This window comes from Anser cygnoides, chromosome 28 (assembly GCF_040182565.1).
Source record: "Anser cygnoides isolate HZ-2024a breed goose chromosome 28, Taihu_goose_T2T_genome, whole genome shotgun sequence".
Lineage (NCBI taxonomy): Eukaryota > Metazoa > Chordata > Aves > Anseriformes > Anatidae > Anser > Anser cygnoides.
Window position 1 is genome coordinate 2,142,299 of NC_089900.1, and position 17,960 is coordinate 2,160,258.

Here is a 17,960-nt window from a genome sequence, read left to right on the forward strand (position 1 = left end):
CCTTCTGCGCTTGCATACTACTCCCTGGTGGTCGTCCGGGTGGTCGTCGGGATGAAGTAAGATGTCTTCATCAGAGTTGAACTTTTTAACCTTTCCTTCTCACGCATGCTCTCTGAGCCCTTGGTCTCAGTCCAAAACGCAAGGTTGGTTTGATCCAGTTCCCAGAGTCCAAGAAGCCCCAGTTATCTAGATGTCTTGCAAATTGAGCATTCTTTTAATCCTCCTTACTCCTCATCATGAATTGGTGCATTCTCATGCTACCCTTGCACATATATTTTGTATCTTCCAAGCGCAGCCTCGGAACAGTACATCGCAAATGTAACATATTAAACAATATTGTATTATTTCTTCTTCTATTACTAACAATCCGAGATTCCCTGATTACCATATATATGCTGCTTCATTACTGGAGAGCCAAGGACTGATCAGCAAAACTCGCTCACCCTTTAATAGTCCCATAGGGTCAGTGCAAACATCTAGTGGAGAGCTGAGACTAACAGTGGAGTACTGAGTCTAGAATGAAGTCACACCAAATTCAATAGGTCATCTATAGTCTTCTCTCCTTATAGTCTTAGCTCTAAGAACAGTTAAATGATCCCTTACAGTATCTGAATGCTGCTGTCCGATCCCTTCCTGGGATTATAAGGAACCAGTACCTCCTGGCCAGAACACTCTCCCTGTACCCTTGAATGCAGGGCCTAAGGTCCCATGAACTGTTAAGGGTGTAGTTTGCAAAGTAACCACTGATTTTGTCCCCACCCACCACCTGTTTTACCCCTGCAGAGTCCTGCCTCAAGGCACAAAGGGCAGGGAGACCTTGCTGGTGAGAGCTGAGGCCCTGTGGAGATGTCCGTGACACAACAGCCATTACAGCCATGGGGCATGTAGAAGAGAAGAGAATAGGTTTAGCTCTCCCTGTGACACATGACTCCTTTTGCTCTGCTGACAGCCTCTGCAGGCTGCCCTGCACATAAGGAGTAGGGACAGGTTCAGTTGTCCTACATGTGGCATCTGCTGCCATTTCAGTTACCCAAAGGACATATGCCTCCAGCTGACTCGAAGAGGATCAGCTACAAATTTCACCAGATATTTGCATCTGAACAGCTCCTGCCTGTCCTCCATCTCCACTAAGGAACTATTGTGGCTCAGTAATTCGCATTAAGGTGCCTATGTTGTGGACACCTGAACTGAGACCAGAGGAATCCCGGGTCCTGAGGGTCTGTGGCAGGCATGGGAGGGAGCTGAGACCCTCTTCCAGCCCCAGGAATAACAAGCAGCATGAGATGCCTCGACTGACTCTGCTGAATTCCTTCGTCAAGTGGGGATGAAGGAGATCAGTCCCTGACCATGACTTCATGTCCAAACCGATACTGGGACAACAAGATGAGATTGTTACACTTAATTGGTTTTCTGTAAGGAGAAATGACCCTGGTGTGAAAAAGAGTGTGTGCCAGGTGAGGGAGGAACCCCAGGGATTCCTTGAGGATGTTTCCCAGCAGGTTCCCCTGCAGCCCCAGGGCCATGGGCAGGGAGCCTGGTGGGGGGCAGAGCAAGGGAGGCCTTGGGCTGGGCCTGTGCTGCTGAGCTGGGCCGGGCTCCTGGGCCCAAGGGGAGCTCCTGGCAAGCGGGCAGCGCTGCAGAGAGCCAGCTCTGCCCAGGAGCAGCTCCTCTGCCCAGCGCAGCAGGGCTGGGGGCACTGCCTGCAGAGACAGAGTGGGTAAAGGCAGGCAGAAGTGGCAGGATGCACAGAGCTCGCTGGGGGAGAACACTTGCCAGCCCTGACCCCGGTAAGTCTCTGGCTGGAGGGCAATGCAGCCGCAGCTCCTGGAGGAAGGAGAAGCCGCGGGTGCAGGCAGGGGTGCCCAGGGCTGTGGTGCAGAGCAGGGTCCCTGCTGTGCCCCAGGGGCTGTGTGCCGGGGCAGGGCCTCTGCCGCCTGCCAGGCTCAGCACTCAGCCTGCCCGGGGAGCTGCCCAGGGCGCTGCGGGGAGAAGATGCGGGTGGAAGGAGCCCCCCCGGCAGGGCAGGGTCCTGCTGCTGGCGGGAGGCTGCTGCCTGGGGCAGCCTGCTCATGGCTCCACAGCACAACCTTGATGTATTCAAGGGGACATTGCAGGAGAAGGGATCAGGCAGGGGATTTCAGCTTCAGTCCCAGCTTTCCTGAGCCTGCTGAGCTTTCAGTTTTGTCTTCTTTGGCTTAGTGGGAATAGCAATAGATGCCCTGATTTCCAAGAGAAGTCAGACTCTCCTAAGCCTTCACAACAAGCATTAGAAGGCCTGTACCACGTCCCTTTCCTGCCCCTCAGCCCACAGAAAGCTCCACCACCACACGTGCAGTGCCAGCAGGGTCTGTGTGACCTGGTCTCTAGGACGTTCCCCCAGCAAGCTGCCCCTGGGCAGAGCCCTGCTGCCAGGAGGTGTCTGCAGTGCAGAGCTGAGCACCCAGCGGGTGGGATGGGGGCTGTGACCTGCAGGCAGGAGACGTGGGGACAGAGACCCAGCTGCAGGCAGGGACAGCTGCAGGCAGCAGGGCCATGGGCAGGGAGTGAGAGGGAGCTGCTCCACGTCTAGCAGCCCCATGGAGAAGACACGTCAGTCCTAAGGCTGTAGAAATGCTGCTGGATGGCTGTATGTGGGCAGCTGCTATGATCCCTCCCTGTCCCTGGAGAAGAGCAGAGAGCTGAGATCCTCCTCAGGTATGATGAGATGGGTGAGGGGTTTGGAGATCTGCACTTTGAACCTGGATTCCTCTGCTCTCAGCAGCATCCAGGTTCTTTTCAGGGGAACACCTGAGTGTGACCATCCTCCAGAGGTTCCTGCACAGGGCAGCTGGGACCAGGATGGATGGAAACAACTGCTGTCCTCACTCTGCCCTGACGGACAGTCCCTTTGCCTTGCAGGATCCCCAAGATTTCCCTTGGTGGGCAGTACAAGTGCCAAGGATGTATGCCTTATATACACTTCTCAGGTGTGGGGGGACAAGTATAAAGAAACAGAGCAGAACGTTATGCAAAAATCCTTGCTCTGCAGTTGGGTGAATTTTGAGAATGACAAACTGCTAGTTTTAGCTGACAAACTCCTAGTTTTGCCAAGCACAGTTCATCTGAGAGCACCCTGTGTTCCATCTGTATACTGCTCTAGGGCAGGACCGTCTCCTGCAGAGTCCCTTGAGTCCTGAAGCACCAATTTGAGATCTAACAGAGGACCAGTCTTCCCGAAAGTGAAGAGGCAATTTTTTTCAGGTTACCACAAGAAATGGGGTAGGTTTTCCTTACAGAGGTCTACCATAGCATTTTAACTCTTTTTCCTCCTTGGACAGGCCTCCCTATTCAGAGGCAGCAGATCTCCGTTCGCAGGAGGATCAAATATCCAACAGCAGCTGAATCTCTGTCCAGTGAGTTCCTGAGGCCACAGTAATTGGGCAGCTCCTTGTGGGCAACTAGACCAAGCCCTTGAGGACTCTGGCTGGGACCAGGACAAATGGAAAGACTGGCTGTCCTTACTGTAGTAAGGACAGTTCCTTTGCCTCCTGGGACTCACAAGATCTCCCCTGGAATACCTTAGAAATGCCAGGGTTTTCTTCCCTCATATAAAATGCTTCTGAGTGTGACATAGGCAGCTGGAAGAAACTAAACCACAAACGCTTTTCTGCAGTCAAGAGTATTGACAGTTGTAATGCTACATAGATCAGAGAGAGATTAAAGCAGAGAAAACAACCTGTTCTTATTTACCTAGAGCTGTAGGGCAAGTCTGATTCCTCCAGTGCCCACAGCACAGACCGCTGCTCCCAGAGGCACCCTCAAGCCATCACCAAACAGATCTCAAGCAAGGTCTCAGAAAGGGGAAAGTAACTGTAGGGGGGCTTCGATGAGAACTGGGGCTGGTTTTCCTCAGAGTTGTCTCTCCTAGTTTATCACCATCTTTTCTTCCTTGTGTAGTTCCCTTTGTCCAGGAAGATCAGATGTCCAACAGCAGCTCCATCAGCGAGTTCCTCCTGCTGGCATTCGCAGACACGCGGGAGCTGCAGCTCCTGCACTTCGCGCTCTTCCTGGCCATCTACCTGGCTGCCCTCCTGGGCAACGGCCTCATCCTCACCGCCGTAGCCTGCGACCACCGCCTCCACACCCCCATGTACTTCTTCCTCCTCAACCTCACCCTCCTCGACCTGGGCTGCATCTCCACCACTCTCCCCAAAGCCGTGGCCAATTCCCTCTGGGACACCAGGGCCATCTCCTACTCAGGGTGTGCTGCACAGGTCTTTTTCTTCTTTTTGTTTTCAGCAGAGTATTCTCTTCTCACCATCATGTCCTACGACCGCTACGTAGCCATCTGCAAGCCCCTGCACTACGGGAGCCTCCTGGGCAGCAGAGCTTGTGCCCAGATGGCAGCAGCTGCCTGGGGCAGTGGGGTTCTCTATGCTCTGCTGCACACTGCCAATACATTTTCCCTGCCCCTCTGCCAAGGCAATGCTGTGGAGCAGTTCTTCTGTGAAGTTCCCCAGATCCTCAAGCTCTCCTGCACAGACTCCTACCTCAGGGAAGTTGGATTTCTCATGTTCAGCGCTTTTTTGGGGTTTGGCTGTTTTGTTTTCATCGTGCTGTCCTATGTGCAGATCTTCATGGCAGTGCTGAGGATGCCCTCGGAGCAGGGCCGGCACAAAATATTCTCCACATGCCTCCCTCACCTGTTTGTGGTCTCCCTGTTTCTCAGCACTGTCATATTTGGCTACCTGAAGACCCCCTCCGTCTCTTCCCCATCCCTGGATCTGGTGGTGGCAGTTCTGTACTCGGTGGTGCCTCCAGTAGTGAACCCCCTCATCTACAGCATAAGAAACAAGGAGCTCAGAGATGCTGTTAGAAAAGTAGCTTCATGGATGTTTCTTAATATTGATAAATTTCTCCTCTTTCTCCAAAAGTGATTTCCTGGATACTTGTTTCATTATCATTATTGTTACTTTTATCTTCATTGTCACTTCTGTTCATTAGTTTCCTAGAAAAATGGTTTTGAATTATACAGTGTCCATTCAGTTATGAAACTGCTCTGTGTTTTTTTTTTTTTGTATTGTTTTGTTTTGTCTACCTATATATCAGCACTGCCTCTCTCTTTGCTTTTCTGTAATAAAACAGAATCTCCCCAATATACTGACAGAAAGTTTTCCTCTCCTTTCGTAGCTGGTGCCAATAACAGAGCTGAACAGTTTTGTAGTTTTTACAAGACATTTTTTATGTATCTCAAAAGACAGAAAAGGTGGTAGTGATTAACTGGAAAGTGTCAGACCTGAGCATGACGTAGAATGTATGGAATAAGCGGGGGATATTTTCTTATAATAGATAGCACAGTCAGGGTGAGCCATCCGCCTGCAGCTATTAACAGCTGACAGAATGGAGCGTCGGTCAGGGAGAACCTTGAGAAATCCCAGGATTTCTCCTGCAGAAACCTCTTGACATTTACAAGGAGAAGAGCCTAGTCCTGTACAGACAAGAGGAACCCCACACATCAGGGCAGACTGGGACCATGCTGAGTGAGCCGTGCCCAGGAGGAGGAGGCAGCATTATTGAAACATCTCCCCAGGGAACCCAAGCACATCCCAAGGTACTCGGACGTCCCTCCAGAGCTCCCAAGCAAGTTCTTTCAGCATCTCGGTCGTTCAAAAAGCACCTCTGTGAAGCATGCAGAGACCTCTCTGGAGTACCCTAACTTCTCCCTGGGGTAGGAGAGGTAGACCCCCAGGATCCCCAAGCATCACTCTGTGTCACCCATCACAGCCTTGGTACGCACAAGCACCTCCCCGTGCTGCACAAGCAATTTGCTGAGGCAGCCAAAGATCTCCCCAGAGCACCCGGTCACCTGCGTGGGGTATTCAAGAACCTCCCTGGAGCACCCAAGTCTCTCAGCAAGCCACCCTGGTGTCTCTTGGAGCATGCAAACATCTCTGTGCAGCACCCAAGCGTCTGCCCCAGGCATACTTGGACATCCTAGAGCATTTTCCTGGAAACACAAGCGCCTCCCTGGGAGCACCCAAGCATATCCCCAGGCCACCCAGACACCTTCCTGAAACACCCAAGCATCTTCCTGTGGCACCCAGGCATCTCCCTGGGGAAACCAAGCACGTACTTGGAGAGCCCAAGCATCGTTGTGAGTCTCCATCTTTTGTGCGTGAGCAAACCAAGGGGCACCAAAGGATCACCTGGGGGCACCCAAGCATCTCCATGGGGCACCCAGGATCATCCTTGGAACACCCAAGCACCTGCACACAGCAGCCATGCACCTCCCTGGAGAAAGCATGCGTCTCCCTGGGGCACAGAAGCGTCGTCTTGGAGCTCCAGAACATCTCCCTGCATTGTTCAAGCATGTCTCTGGAGCAGCCAAGCAGCTTCCCACATCCCCAAGCATTTGAGCAGGTCACTCAAGCACCTCCCTGGATCCCACAGGCATCTTCCGCAGGTAGCCAGGCATTTCCCAGGCATCTCCCAGAGCACTCCAGCATCTCCACAGGACACTGAAGCACTTCCCTGGTGAAGCTAAGCACTTGCGTGGAGCACCCAGGCATCACCCCAGGGCACCCAAGCACCTCTCTTAAGTTGCCAAGCATAGCCACAGGGCACTAAAAAGATCTCCTTGGATGACACAAGCATTTCCTCAGAGCAAACCAGCATCTCCCTGGAGTGCCCAAGAGCCTCTGGAGTGCCCATCCATCGCCCCAGGACCCCAACTCTTCCCCTGGTGCTCGCAAGTAATTCCCTTTGCACCCAAGTAGAAAGTCAGGGGAAAAAAGGGAAAGCGTCCCAGGGCACCCAAGCACATAACCCTAGAACGCAAGCTCTCACTTTGAGCACTGAAGCATCTCCCCATGCCATGCAAGCCCCATTCTGGAGCACTCAAGCATCTTCTAGGAGACGGTCTTAAACTACCAGAGCATTCATTTCCATTAGATATTAGGCATGTTCGTGGAGCACCCAGGCATGTCCCAGGGCAACCAAGGTTGAAATGGAGATTCCAGGGTGCTCCAGGGAGGTGCTTGAGTGCCCTGGGAAGAGCCTGGTGTGCCCAGGGAGCTTCTTGTCTCCTCCAAGGCTCTGCAGGGCTGATCCCGGGAGGTGCTTGTGTGCGCCAAGGCCATGCTCGGTTTCCAAAAGGAGGGAATTGCATGTTGCAGGGGGATGCTTGGTGTCACCCAGACACTGAGCAGCCCTGGGGAGATGGGTGTGTGCCTCAGGAGGTGCTTGGGTTCCCAGGGGAGATGCTTCGGTGCTGCAGTGAGATGCTGGTGTTCTGTCGGGAGGTGTGTTGGTGCTCCAGGCAGATGTTTGGGTGCCCTGGGGAGATGCTTGGGTTCCTCATGGAGGCGTCTGCATATTCAAGGGAGGTGTTTGGGTGTCCTGGGGAGATTCTTTGGTGCTCCAAGATAGTGCTTGTGTGCCCCGTGGACAGAGTATGTAAAGAGCAAGGGAGGAGCCTTGGGGCTTTCGGAAAGTGTAGGGGTGACGTGGATTGATGCCCGTTTGCCCCGGGGAGATCCTGGGATGTCCAGGAAGATGCTTGGGTGACCAGGGAGATGCTTGGGTGCCAGATGGAAAATGCTGGCGTCCCCTCGGCTGATGGCTGGCAGGAGCGTGTGCATCCCACAGAAGCTCTTGGGTGCCAAGGGAAGTGCTTCCCATGTCCAGTGAGATGTTTGTGTGCCCCAGGTGGTGTTGTGGAGCCCTGGGGAGATGCTTGCGTTCTCCACTCAGATGCACGAGTGCTGTGGGAAGAATCTTGGGCACTCCAATGAGGTGCTTGGGTGTTGCAGGCAGGTGCTTCTGTGCTGCAGGGAGATGCTTGGGTGATTGGGCAGAACTTTGTGTGATTAGGGGATAACTTTGTGTGCTCCAGGGAGGCTTTTCTTGTGGCCCAGGGCTATGCTTATGTACCCCGGGTAGATGCTTGTGTGCCCTGGGAATGTCTTCGGGCTCTCTAGGAAGATGCTCTATTGCTCTGGGGCCACTTGGGTGCCCCAGGATGTGCATGAGTACTGCAGAGAGCAGTTTGTGTGCTCCAGGGAGGTGCTTGAGCGCTCCAAGAGTGTTGTTGAGTTCCCTGAGAAGGTGTTTGTTTGCCCCGCTGAGGTGCTTGCATGCTCCAACGAGAGCGCTGAGCGCTGGAGAACGATGCGTGGGTGCTGTGGGGATATGTGTGTTTCCTCAGGTGAGAAGCATTGGTTTACTGGAAACAAGCTTGTGTCCGCCTGGGAAGTGCTTGTGGACCACAGGGAAGTGCTGGGGGTCCCCAGGAAGATAGCTGGATGCCCCTGGAGGTGCTTGTGTACCCTGAGGAGATGCTAGATTGCACGAAGGAGATGCTTGGGTGCTTTCGAGACATGCCTGGGTGCCCCTGTGTTGTGCTTTCTTGCTCCAAATCGATGCTTGGGTGCTCTGGGAATGTTCTTGGGTGCCTCCAGGAGAAGACTGTGTGCTCCTGGAATGTGCTTGAACGCCCTGAGGAGATGGCAGCACGCCCTGGGAAAATGCTTGGGTCCCCCAGGGAGATCTTTGGTCTTCAGGGGAGGTGATTGCGTTCCCCAGCAAGGTGTTTGGCTGTCCCAGGGAAATGGGACGCAGGAAATGTGTCAGCCAGGCGTCACAATGGGCAGCGGGGCAGCGGTGGCTGTGTCACCCAGGCGTCACAGTGGGGCCATGACACGGCAACCCAGTCGGGATAAAAGGCCCCTGGTTGCGGGCAGGCCCCAGTCGGGATGGAAGCCCCTGGCAGCAGGCTGCAGATGGCAGAGCAGGGCAGGACAGGGAGGTGAGTGCGCGATGGAGCAGGGGCTGAAGTGCAGTGCGAGCCTGAATGGCCCAGGAACCGCTGTGGGGAGGAGATGCTTGTGTGCTCATCCCAGTGCGGAGATGATGCCTGGGTGCCTCAGAAGATGCCCGCGGGACTCAGGAGCTGCTTTCTTGCTCGATGGAAGTTCTTGGCTATGCCAGGAAGAATCTGGGTGCTCCCCAGGCTTCTTAGCTGCTGTGTCCAGATGCTCCCTGGGTGTGCAGGGAGATGCTTGGTTTCTCCAAGAAGACAGCTGGGTGATGCAGAGATTCTTTTGGATGTCTCAGGAAGATGGATTGGTGATCCTGGCTGTTTCTTGGTGGCTCCAGAGAAATGCTTGAGTGCCATTTGGGGATGCTTGTGTACCCTAGGAGATGTGCTTGTGTGCCCAAGGGAGAGGCTAGTTTGATCCAGGGTAAAGCTTTGTTTCTCCAGGGTGGATTCAGGGTTCTCCAGGGAGGATTTTGGGTGCTCCAGGGAGATGGTTGGGTGCTTTTTGTGTGATGCTTGGCTCCAGGGAGATGCTGGAGTGCTGTGGGGAGATGCTTGGTTCCTGCTCTTTGGTGTCTGTGTCCCCTGGGGGATGCGTGCATGAGCACGGGGACATACTTGAATGACCCTGGTAGGTACTTGTGCAGCCCTCGGAAGCTCTTGGGTGCCAAGGGAGGTGCTTCCCATGTCCAGTGAGATCTTTGTGTGCCCCAGGTGGTGTTTTGGTGCCCTGGGGAGATGCTTGGGTTCTCCAGTCAGATGTAGGACTGTGGTGGGAAGGTTCCTGTGGGAGGTGCAATGAGGTGCTTGGGTGTTGCAGGGAGGTGCTTCTGTGCTGCAGGGAGATGCTTGGGTGCCCGGGGCAGAACTTTGTGTGATTAGGGGATAGATTTTTGTGCTCTAAGGTGCAGCCAAACATTCCCCAGACCAGTCCCCATCTTGGGAGCAGCCAAGCATCTCCCCGGAGCACCCGACTATTGTACTAGGAGTACCCAAGCAGCTCCCCAGAGTACACGAGCATGTCCAAGGAGCATTCAGGCACCTCCCTAGAGAAGACATGAACCTCCCTAGGGAAAGAACCAGTCTCCCTTGGGAATACAAGCACCTTCCTGGAGCACTCTCCACGACACCCAAGCCTCTCGCCAAGGAACATAAGCACCTCTTGAAATCACCGAGATTTTCCCCAGGGCACACAAGCCTTGTGTTGGAGTAGACAAGCATCTCCCCAGGACACCTAAGCACTACATTCTACCTGTGAGGCATCATCCAAGGGCATTCCAGCACCTTCCAGGAGATCCCAACAGCACCCTGAGCTCACAAGGTTCTGCCTGGCTCAGCCAGGCATCTCTCTGGAGCACCCAAGCGTCATTGCAGGGCATCCAAACGTGACCCTTTTAAGGACCCAAGCATTTTGGGTAGACCTGTGCGGTGCCAGGGGTTGCACTTGATCATCCTTATGGGTCCCTTCCAACTCGGGATATTCTGTGATTCTACGATTCCCCAGCAGCAGCAAAGCATCTCCCCAGGAACACGGCTATTTCCCTGAGGCACACAAGCATAACCCCCCGAGAACGCAAGCATCTTCCTGGAGGACCCACGCATCTCCCCGCAGCACTCAGGCACCCCACTGCAGCATTATTGAAACATCTCCCCAGGGAACCCAAGCACATCCCAAGGTACTCGGACGTCCCTCCAGAGCTCCCAAGCAAGTTCTTTCAGCATCTCGGTCGTTCAAAAAGCACCTCTGTGAAGCATGCAGAGACCTCTCTGGAGTACCGTAACTTCTCCCTGGGGTAGGAGAGGTAGACCCCCAGGATCCCCAAGCATCGCTCTGTGTCACCCATCACAGCCTTGGTACGCACAAGCACCTCCCTGTGCTGCACAAGCAATTTGCTGAGGCAGCCAAAGATCTCCCCAGAGCACCCGCTCACCTGCGTGGGGTATTCAAGAACCTCCCTGGAGCACCCAAGTCTCTCAGCAAGCCACCGTGGTGTCTCTTGGAGCATGCAAACATCTCTGTGCAGCACCCAAGCGTCTGCCCCAGGCATACTTGGACATCCTAGAGCATTTTCCTGGAAACACAAGCGCCTCCCTGGGAGCACCCAAGCATATCCCCAGGCCACCCAGACACCTTCCTGAAACACCCAAGCATCTTCCTGTGGCACCCAGGCATCTCCCTGGGGAAACCAAGCACGTACTTGGAGAGCCCAAGCATCGTTGTGAGTCTCCATCTTTTGTGCGTGAGCAAACCAAGGGGCACCAAAGGATCACCTGGGGGCACCCAAGCATCTCCATGGGGCACCCAGGATCATCCTTGGAACACCCAAGCACCTGCACACAGCAGCCATGCACCTCCCTGGAGAAAGCATGCGTCTCCCTGGGGCACAGAAGCGTCGTCTTGGAGCTCCAGAACATCTCCCTGCATTGTTCAAGCATGTCTCTGGAGCAGCCAAGCAGCTTCCCACATCCCCAAGCATTTGAGCAGGTCACTCAAGCACCTCCCTGGATCCCACAGGCATCTTCCGCAGGTAGCCAGGCATTTCCCAGGCATCTCCCAGAGCACTCCAGCATCTCCACAGGACACTGAAGCACTTCCCTGGTGAAGCTAAGCACTTCATGGAGCACCCAGGCATCACCCCAGGGCACCCAAGCACCTCTCTTAAGTTGCCAAGCATAGCCACAGGGCACTAAAAAGATCTCCTTGGATGACACAAGCATTTCCTCAGAGCAAACCAGCATCTCCCTGGAGTGCCCAAGAGCCTCTGGAGTGCCCATCCATCGCCCCAGGACCCCAACTCTTCCCCTGGTGCTCGCAAGTAATTCCCTTTGCACCCAAGTAGAAAGTCAGGGGAAAAAAGGGAAAGCGTCCCAGGGCACCCAAGCACATAACCCTAGAACGCAAGCTCTCACTTTGAGCACTGAAGCATCTCCCCATGCCATGCAAGCCCCATTCTGGAGCACTCAAGCATCTTCTAGGAGACGGTCTTAAACTACCAGAGCATTCATTTCCATTAGATATTAGGCATGTTCGTGGAGCACCCAGGCATGTCCCAGGGCAACCAAGGTTGAAATGGAGATTCCAGGGTGCTCCAGGGAGGTGCTTGAGTGCCCTGGGAAGAGCCTGGTGTGCCCAGGGAGCTTCTTGTCTCCTCCAAGGCTCTGCAGGGCTGATCCCGGGAGGTGCTTGTGTGCGCCAAGGCCATGCTCGGTTTCCAAAAGGAGGAAATTGCATGTTGCCGGGGGATTATGTCGAGTTCAGGGCGGCAATGTAGAGATTCAATCCAATGACAATTCAGGCAACTGTGGGGCTGGGACATACTGGCTGATAGAGTTCCAAGAGGGTGAGGCTTTGGAAGAAGCCTGATGTGTCGTGGGGAAACCACAGGTATTGGGAAATCCTCAGGGAAACACAGGTTTGTGTTTGAAGCCAAAGCTAGTAAGGATGGAGAGAAATTAGGAGAGCTTTGGCAATCATGGGGTCAGAGGGAGGTGGGAATGTGAGTGTGTGGTAAAATTCTGCAGGGATGCAAGCACAGATACAGGAAAATGTACGACATGATGTGGAGGGGCATGGCGGAGGGCCACTGTGGGGCTGGAGCCCCCCAATGGAACCGGTGTCTTTAGGGCTACAGCTGCAGCCTCTTCCACTGAGGCCCAGCAGAGGACACCGGTCCCTTACAGCCCCTGGGCCTTGTTACCTCCTCAACCCCACAGAGCCTGGCAAGTGTCCTACGAATGTCCTGCACTCGGAATTGCACACCCCCACATCACACTGCCCCTGCCAGAGCCCCGAGCAGCCCAGGAAGTGCAGGATGCCCCTTTCCAGGGGATGCGCTCAGGCCTTGGCCATCCCCCTTGGTGAAACACATCAAGGGCTTTCAGAGCCACATCCCCACTTGATTTTCCACCTGTAACCAGTGCCTCTGATTTCCTCCTTCACCATCTCCCAGGGACAGGCACCTTGTCTGCTTGTTCCCATCGTGGTCTCTTCAGGCATGGCCCTCAGTGGAGCTGGCCAACACCCTCAAACATTTGGAGGCTTGCTTGTCTTTTACTTCTTCAGAGGCTTGCTCGTCTTTTACTTCTTCAGAGGCTTGCTCCAGCTTTCTGGATCTGCAGTTCAGGAACTTGGCAGCAGAAGGCGAATCAACATGCAAAACTCCCTCAGCAGCCAAGGCTCTGGGCATAATTCTCCTGAAGTCTTCAATTCTTATGGGGTTAATTAGAGAGATGCCAGGAGTCTTCTTAAAGGGAAAGAATTTAATAATAATAATAATAATAATAATAATAATAATAAAAAACAACCTTCTAGGAAAGAATCTCTTCTTTCTGCTTTTTTTTTTTTTTAAGTTGTCTGCCTACAGATAAAATGATATCAGCGACCTCCAACTGATATTAATTCTGAATGTCTTCTAAGGGACTCTGAACATGTTTTTTTAAAGACGGAAGGTCCTGTGTCATATCTCATAGCCCCAAATGGGTGCTTCAGCTATTCCAGGGTATCCTTGAGGCAGCAGCAACATCTTTGTGGGCAACTGAATCAAGCCCTGAAGGACATTGTAGGCCAAACTGAAATGTATGTGGAAAATTCCTTAATGTAATAAATCTGTAAGAAGACTTCAATTTCAGAGTTTTTTATGCTTGTCTACAAGTTATCATCATTTTTTTAGAAGGTGATGTACATGGAGCAGTGAGTTATGACACTTTCTCCCCCTTTGTGTAAAGAAAAAAAAAATGCATTTCTCTCCAAAAATATATTTCTTCCCAACACTTGAAAGGGAGATTATGTTCCCAGGACATGCGCATATTGGCACATTTCACCTTTACATCTCAGCTCTAAGCAGAGCAGAGAGCAATGAAGGTTAGAGAGGTTGGATACATCCTGCTTTTATCTCTTTGCTGTCAAGCAGCGGCCACACCTGTGCTAGGAATTCCCTCACACATCCTTCCTGTTTATGAACCAGCCAAATCTTTGTGACAAACTCCAACACCCAGAAGCCCAGAGCACAGAATTATCAGCAAATCACAGAATCATTTAGGTTGGAAACGACCTCTAAGATTATCCAGTCCAACCTTTGACCTAGCACTGCCATGTCCACCATTAAAACATGTCATGAAGCCCTACATTTTCGTGTTTTTTAAAGACTTCCAAGGATGATGACTCAACTACTTCCCTTGGCAGCCTGTTCCAATACTTCATAACTCTTTCAGAGAAGAAATTATTCTGAATATCAAACCTAAACCTCTCCTGGCACAACTTAAGGCTATTTCCTCTTGTCTTATCACTTGGTACTTTGAGAAGAGACTGATCCCCACTTCACTATAGCCTTTTTAAGGTGATTGTAGAGCACCGTAAGGTCTCCCCTGAGACTCCTTTTTAAGGCCCAGAGCACAGCTGGTGAAAGCAAATGTGACCCCTGTCTTGAAGGAATGCAAGATGGAAGACCCAGGAAACTATAGGCCAGACAGCCTTTCCTCAGTTCCTGGGAATCGGATGGGGTAGCTAAACATGGAAAACATTTCCAAGCACACGGAGGATAACAAAGTGATCAGGAGCCAGCATGGATTCACCAAGAGTTTCTTGAGACTTACCAGCTTGACAGCCAGTGATATCCCTTTTGGGAAACTGGAATTCCTGGGCATCTCCCTGAAGTGCCAGGGCACTGATGTGTATAGTGCATAGAAAAAGAGGAAGAACCAGAGGTCTGTGTGTGGTTACAGAGCTCTCATTTTGGATAGCAGAGATGGTGTGACAGCCCACAACAGGGGTGCGTCCAGGGGTGGAGAGGATTGTAAGGCATGGAGGGAGAGCAGACCTTTCAGGGGGAGAGCAGCAGCAACGTAAGGAGCTTTGCCGTGGTTTTGGTGATGAGAACCATCTGGGTCTGGATTAGACGGCACATGAACATGGGTGACCTTGTCATTGGTGTCACCTAGAGACCTTCTGTAAGGAAGAAGCAGCAGGTATGGCCTTCCTCAGACAACTGGAAAATGCCTCAAGTTTGCAGGAAATGGTCCTCACGGGGGAAGTTGAAACACCCAGATTTCTGCTAGAATACCAGTACAACAGAGCACAAGCCATCTAACGGGTTTCTGGAGGGCATCGATGCTAAATTGATGAGCATGCAGAGATATTGTTAGGACAACCAAAGCCCTCCTGGAGTTGAATCTGGCAAAGGACATGAAGAATAACATGTACATATTAGGATAATGAAGAATATCAAGAAGGACTTCTACAAGGACATCAGCATTGAATGGAAAGCTGGATAAAATGCAGACTCACTGCTAATTACAGAGAAGGCCCAGGTGGCAGAGGACATAGAGAAGGCTGAGGCACTGCTCACTGTCCTCTTTGCTGCATTCTTTCCAACCTTGGCTTCTGGAACGGCAAGTCCTTGAGATCAGAACAAAAAAAACCTGAAGCAAGGAAGTCGTACTTTGTGAGGTGGAGGACCTTGTTAGGGAACCCTTGGGCAAACTGTATTCCAAAGAAGTGGTGGTTAAGAACACAACTGGGAGGAGTAAGTAGGAATTTATAAAGTGGAAAATGTGTTTAACAAACCTGACTGCCTTCCACTAAAAGATGTCCTCAGATCGTGGAGGCTTGTGGTTGCTCAGGGAAGTTGTGGAGCCTCCATCCCTGGAGGTATTCAGAACCCATTTGGACATGGACCTGGGCAACCTGCTCAGGCTGATCCTGTTTGAGCAAAGGGGTTGGCCTAGGCAATCTCCAGAGCTCCCTTCCAACCTTCAACATTCTGTCGTTCTGTGATACCTGGCAGTGTTTCTGAGAACTTTTCCGTGGTACCTCAAACCAGTCTGAGTCCTGGTGTCCATAGAACAGAGTTTGCTTTTAGGATGACCTCACTCACTAGGTAACCCTGATGAGCAGAGATCACAAAAGCAGGCAGAGTCTCAACCCACAGCAGTATTCCCAGGTCCAGACTCCACTGACCAGCTCCTTCTTCCTTGAGGATTATGAATTGGAAGAACCTTTGGAGGCCTGTACCTTGGCCTGCCCTCATCTGGGATAACTTGGCAGCTAGATCACGTTGGTCAGTGCTTGGTTCACCTCTCATGCTCAGAGATGATTTTTTTCCCCCTTTCATTTGATATCTCTCTTTCTGCTTTTTCTATCTTCTCTGCCCCAACTTGTGCCCCTGCCAGATCACCACACCTACTCAGACCAAGGGCAATCCCAGCCTGCTCTTGAAGCACAGCCTCACCAGGATCCCCTGGGACTCTGCAAGCAGGCTGTGAGGGCCTGCTCCAGGAAGAGATGCACTGCATGAGACCAGAGGAGGGCACGTGAGAAACCCAACAGCCAGTGCAGAGGGACAGTGGCAGTAATTGTGAGCTGATGTGGGGCCAGAGCCAGGGGCTGCAGAGATCACCAGTGAAGCCCTCCAGCAGCTCCTTTCCACACCCAGGCAGGGAATAACACACCCAGCGGTGCTCCTGAGAGAGGTCAGGACACGGGACAGGAGGCACTGTGAGCTGTGGTGCCAGGCACTGACACTCAGCCCTGGCTCTGGGGTCTCCCAGCAGGTGCTGTCAGTACCTGCAGCCCCCAGAGCCCCCCAGCCCTGTGGGCAGCACTGAGGCCCGTCCTGACCTTTGGGAGCTGCTCTGGCTGCAGAGGGGCTGCCAGGAGCGCTGGGGCTGGTGCTGCCCACCCACACATCCTGCCCCAGGTGTCTCCTGGTCCCTGCAGCCATGGCTGTGACTGAGGGGAGAGGCCGGCCTGGCTGGGGCGTGGGGCCTGGCAGTAGTTTGGGGGTGGTGGCTGTGTGAGAACTTGCTGCAGTGCTGTGGCTCCTGTCCACAGGCCTGTCTCTGGGCTGGCCCAGCATCACTGCCCCACTCACAGCCACGGATCCCAACAGGAGGAAGAAGTCAGACATTTCCAAGACCAGCTCCCACCTGGGATTTTGTACTTTCCCTTTGGTTGATGCCACTAATACTGAGATTTAAACTAAAAGCTCAGCCATCAGAAAGTGAAAAAGTCCCACTTAATTTATATACAGCTATTACTTTGCTACGAGAAAGTCCACATTGATACACACTTTTAAACAGGCTTGGACAGGCTTCATCTGACACAATGCATGTTCATTCCTCAATAGCAGTGGTAGGAGTGAAAATATTGGGGGGGATGAAAAGCAGAAGCACAAACAGTTAAAAATAATGAAATATGAAAACAAGACAAAATATAATAATGGAAAAGAAGGAAACACAAGGTTTGAATGGGATATACAGGGCGTCACCTGTGGAGAGATATGGGACATTTATGATTCCTGAAAAATGTCCATAAAAGCACTTTCACAATAGCATCCTTTAGTGCTTGCATCCTCATGCTGTAGATGAGAGGGTTCAGTGCTGGGGGAACCACAGAGTAAAGAACTGCCACCACCAGGTCCAGGGCTGGGGAAAAGATAGAGGGGGGCTTCAGGTAGGCAAACATGCCAGTGACGATTAACAAAGAGACCACGACCAAATGAGGGACACATGTGGAAAAGGCTTTGTGCCGTCCCTGCTCAGAGGGCATCCTCAGCATAGCCTTGAAGATCTGAATGTAGGAGAGAACAATGAAAATAAAACAGCCCAAAAACAGAAGACTACTAAATGCGAGAAGTCTAAGATCCCTATGGTAGGAATGTGAGCAGGAGAGCTTGAGGATCTGGGGGATTTCACAGAAGAACTGGTCCACAGCATTGCCTCGGCAGAGGGGCAAGGAAAATGTATTGGCAGTGAGCAGCAGAGCATTGAGCAACCCACTGCCCCAGGCAGCTGCTGGCATCTGGGCACAAGCTCTGCTGCCCAGGAGGGTCCCATAGTGCAGGGGCTTGCAGATGGCAACGTAGCGGTCGTAGGACATGACTGTGAGAAGGGAAAAATCTGATGACATCAAAAAGACAAACAGAAATTCCTGTGCAACACATCCCATGTAGGAAATGGCCCTGGTGTCCCAGAGGGAATTGGCCATGGCTTTGGGGAGAGTGGTGGAGATGCAGCCCAGGTCGAGGAGGGCGAGGTTGAGGAGGAAGAAGTACATGGGGGTGTGGAGGCGGTGGTCGCAGGCTACAGCGGTGAGGATGAGGCCATTGCCCAGGAGGGCAGCCAGGTAGATGGCCAGGAAGAGCGCGAAGTGCAGGAGCTGCAGCTC

At 52.6% G+C, this 17,960-nt stretch overlaps 2 protein-coding genes across 2 annotated transcripts; one reads left to right on the forward strand and one right to left on the reverse strand.

Moving 5' to 3' along the window:
• The first annotated feature begins 3,953 nt into the window (after positions 1-3,953).
• Positions 3,954-4,916, forward strand: LOC136787246 (olfactory receptor 14J1-like). The gene has a single exon (XM_066984395.1). It carries the CDS (start codon positions 3,960-3,962, stop codon positions 4,914-4,916), a length of 957 nt encoding a protein of 318 aa, XP_066840496.1. The 5' UTR covers positions 3,954-3,959.
• A 12,141-nt stretch (positions 4,917-17,057) lies between these two features.
• LOC136787310 (olfactory receptor 14J1-like) lies at positions 17,058-17,849 on the reverse strand. The gene has a single exon (XM_066984469.1). It carries the CDS (start codon positions 17,847-17,849, stop codon positions 17,058-17,060), a length of 792 nt encoding a protein of 263 aa, XP_066840570.1.
• Positions 17,850-17,960: the final 111 nt, after the last annotated feature.

Coding starts and splice junctions, on each gene's coding strand:
- LOC136787310 (XM_066984469.1), bottom strand. CDS start 17,849: ATGTACTTCTTCCTCCTCAACCTCGCCCTCCTCGACCTGGGCTGCATC.
- LOC136787246 (XM_066984395.1), top strand. CDS start 3,960: ATGTCCAACAGCAGCTCCATCAGCGAGTTCCTCCTGCTGGCATTCGCA.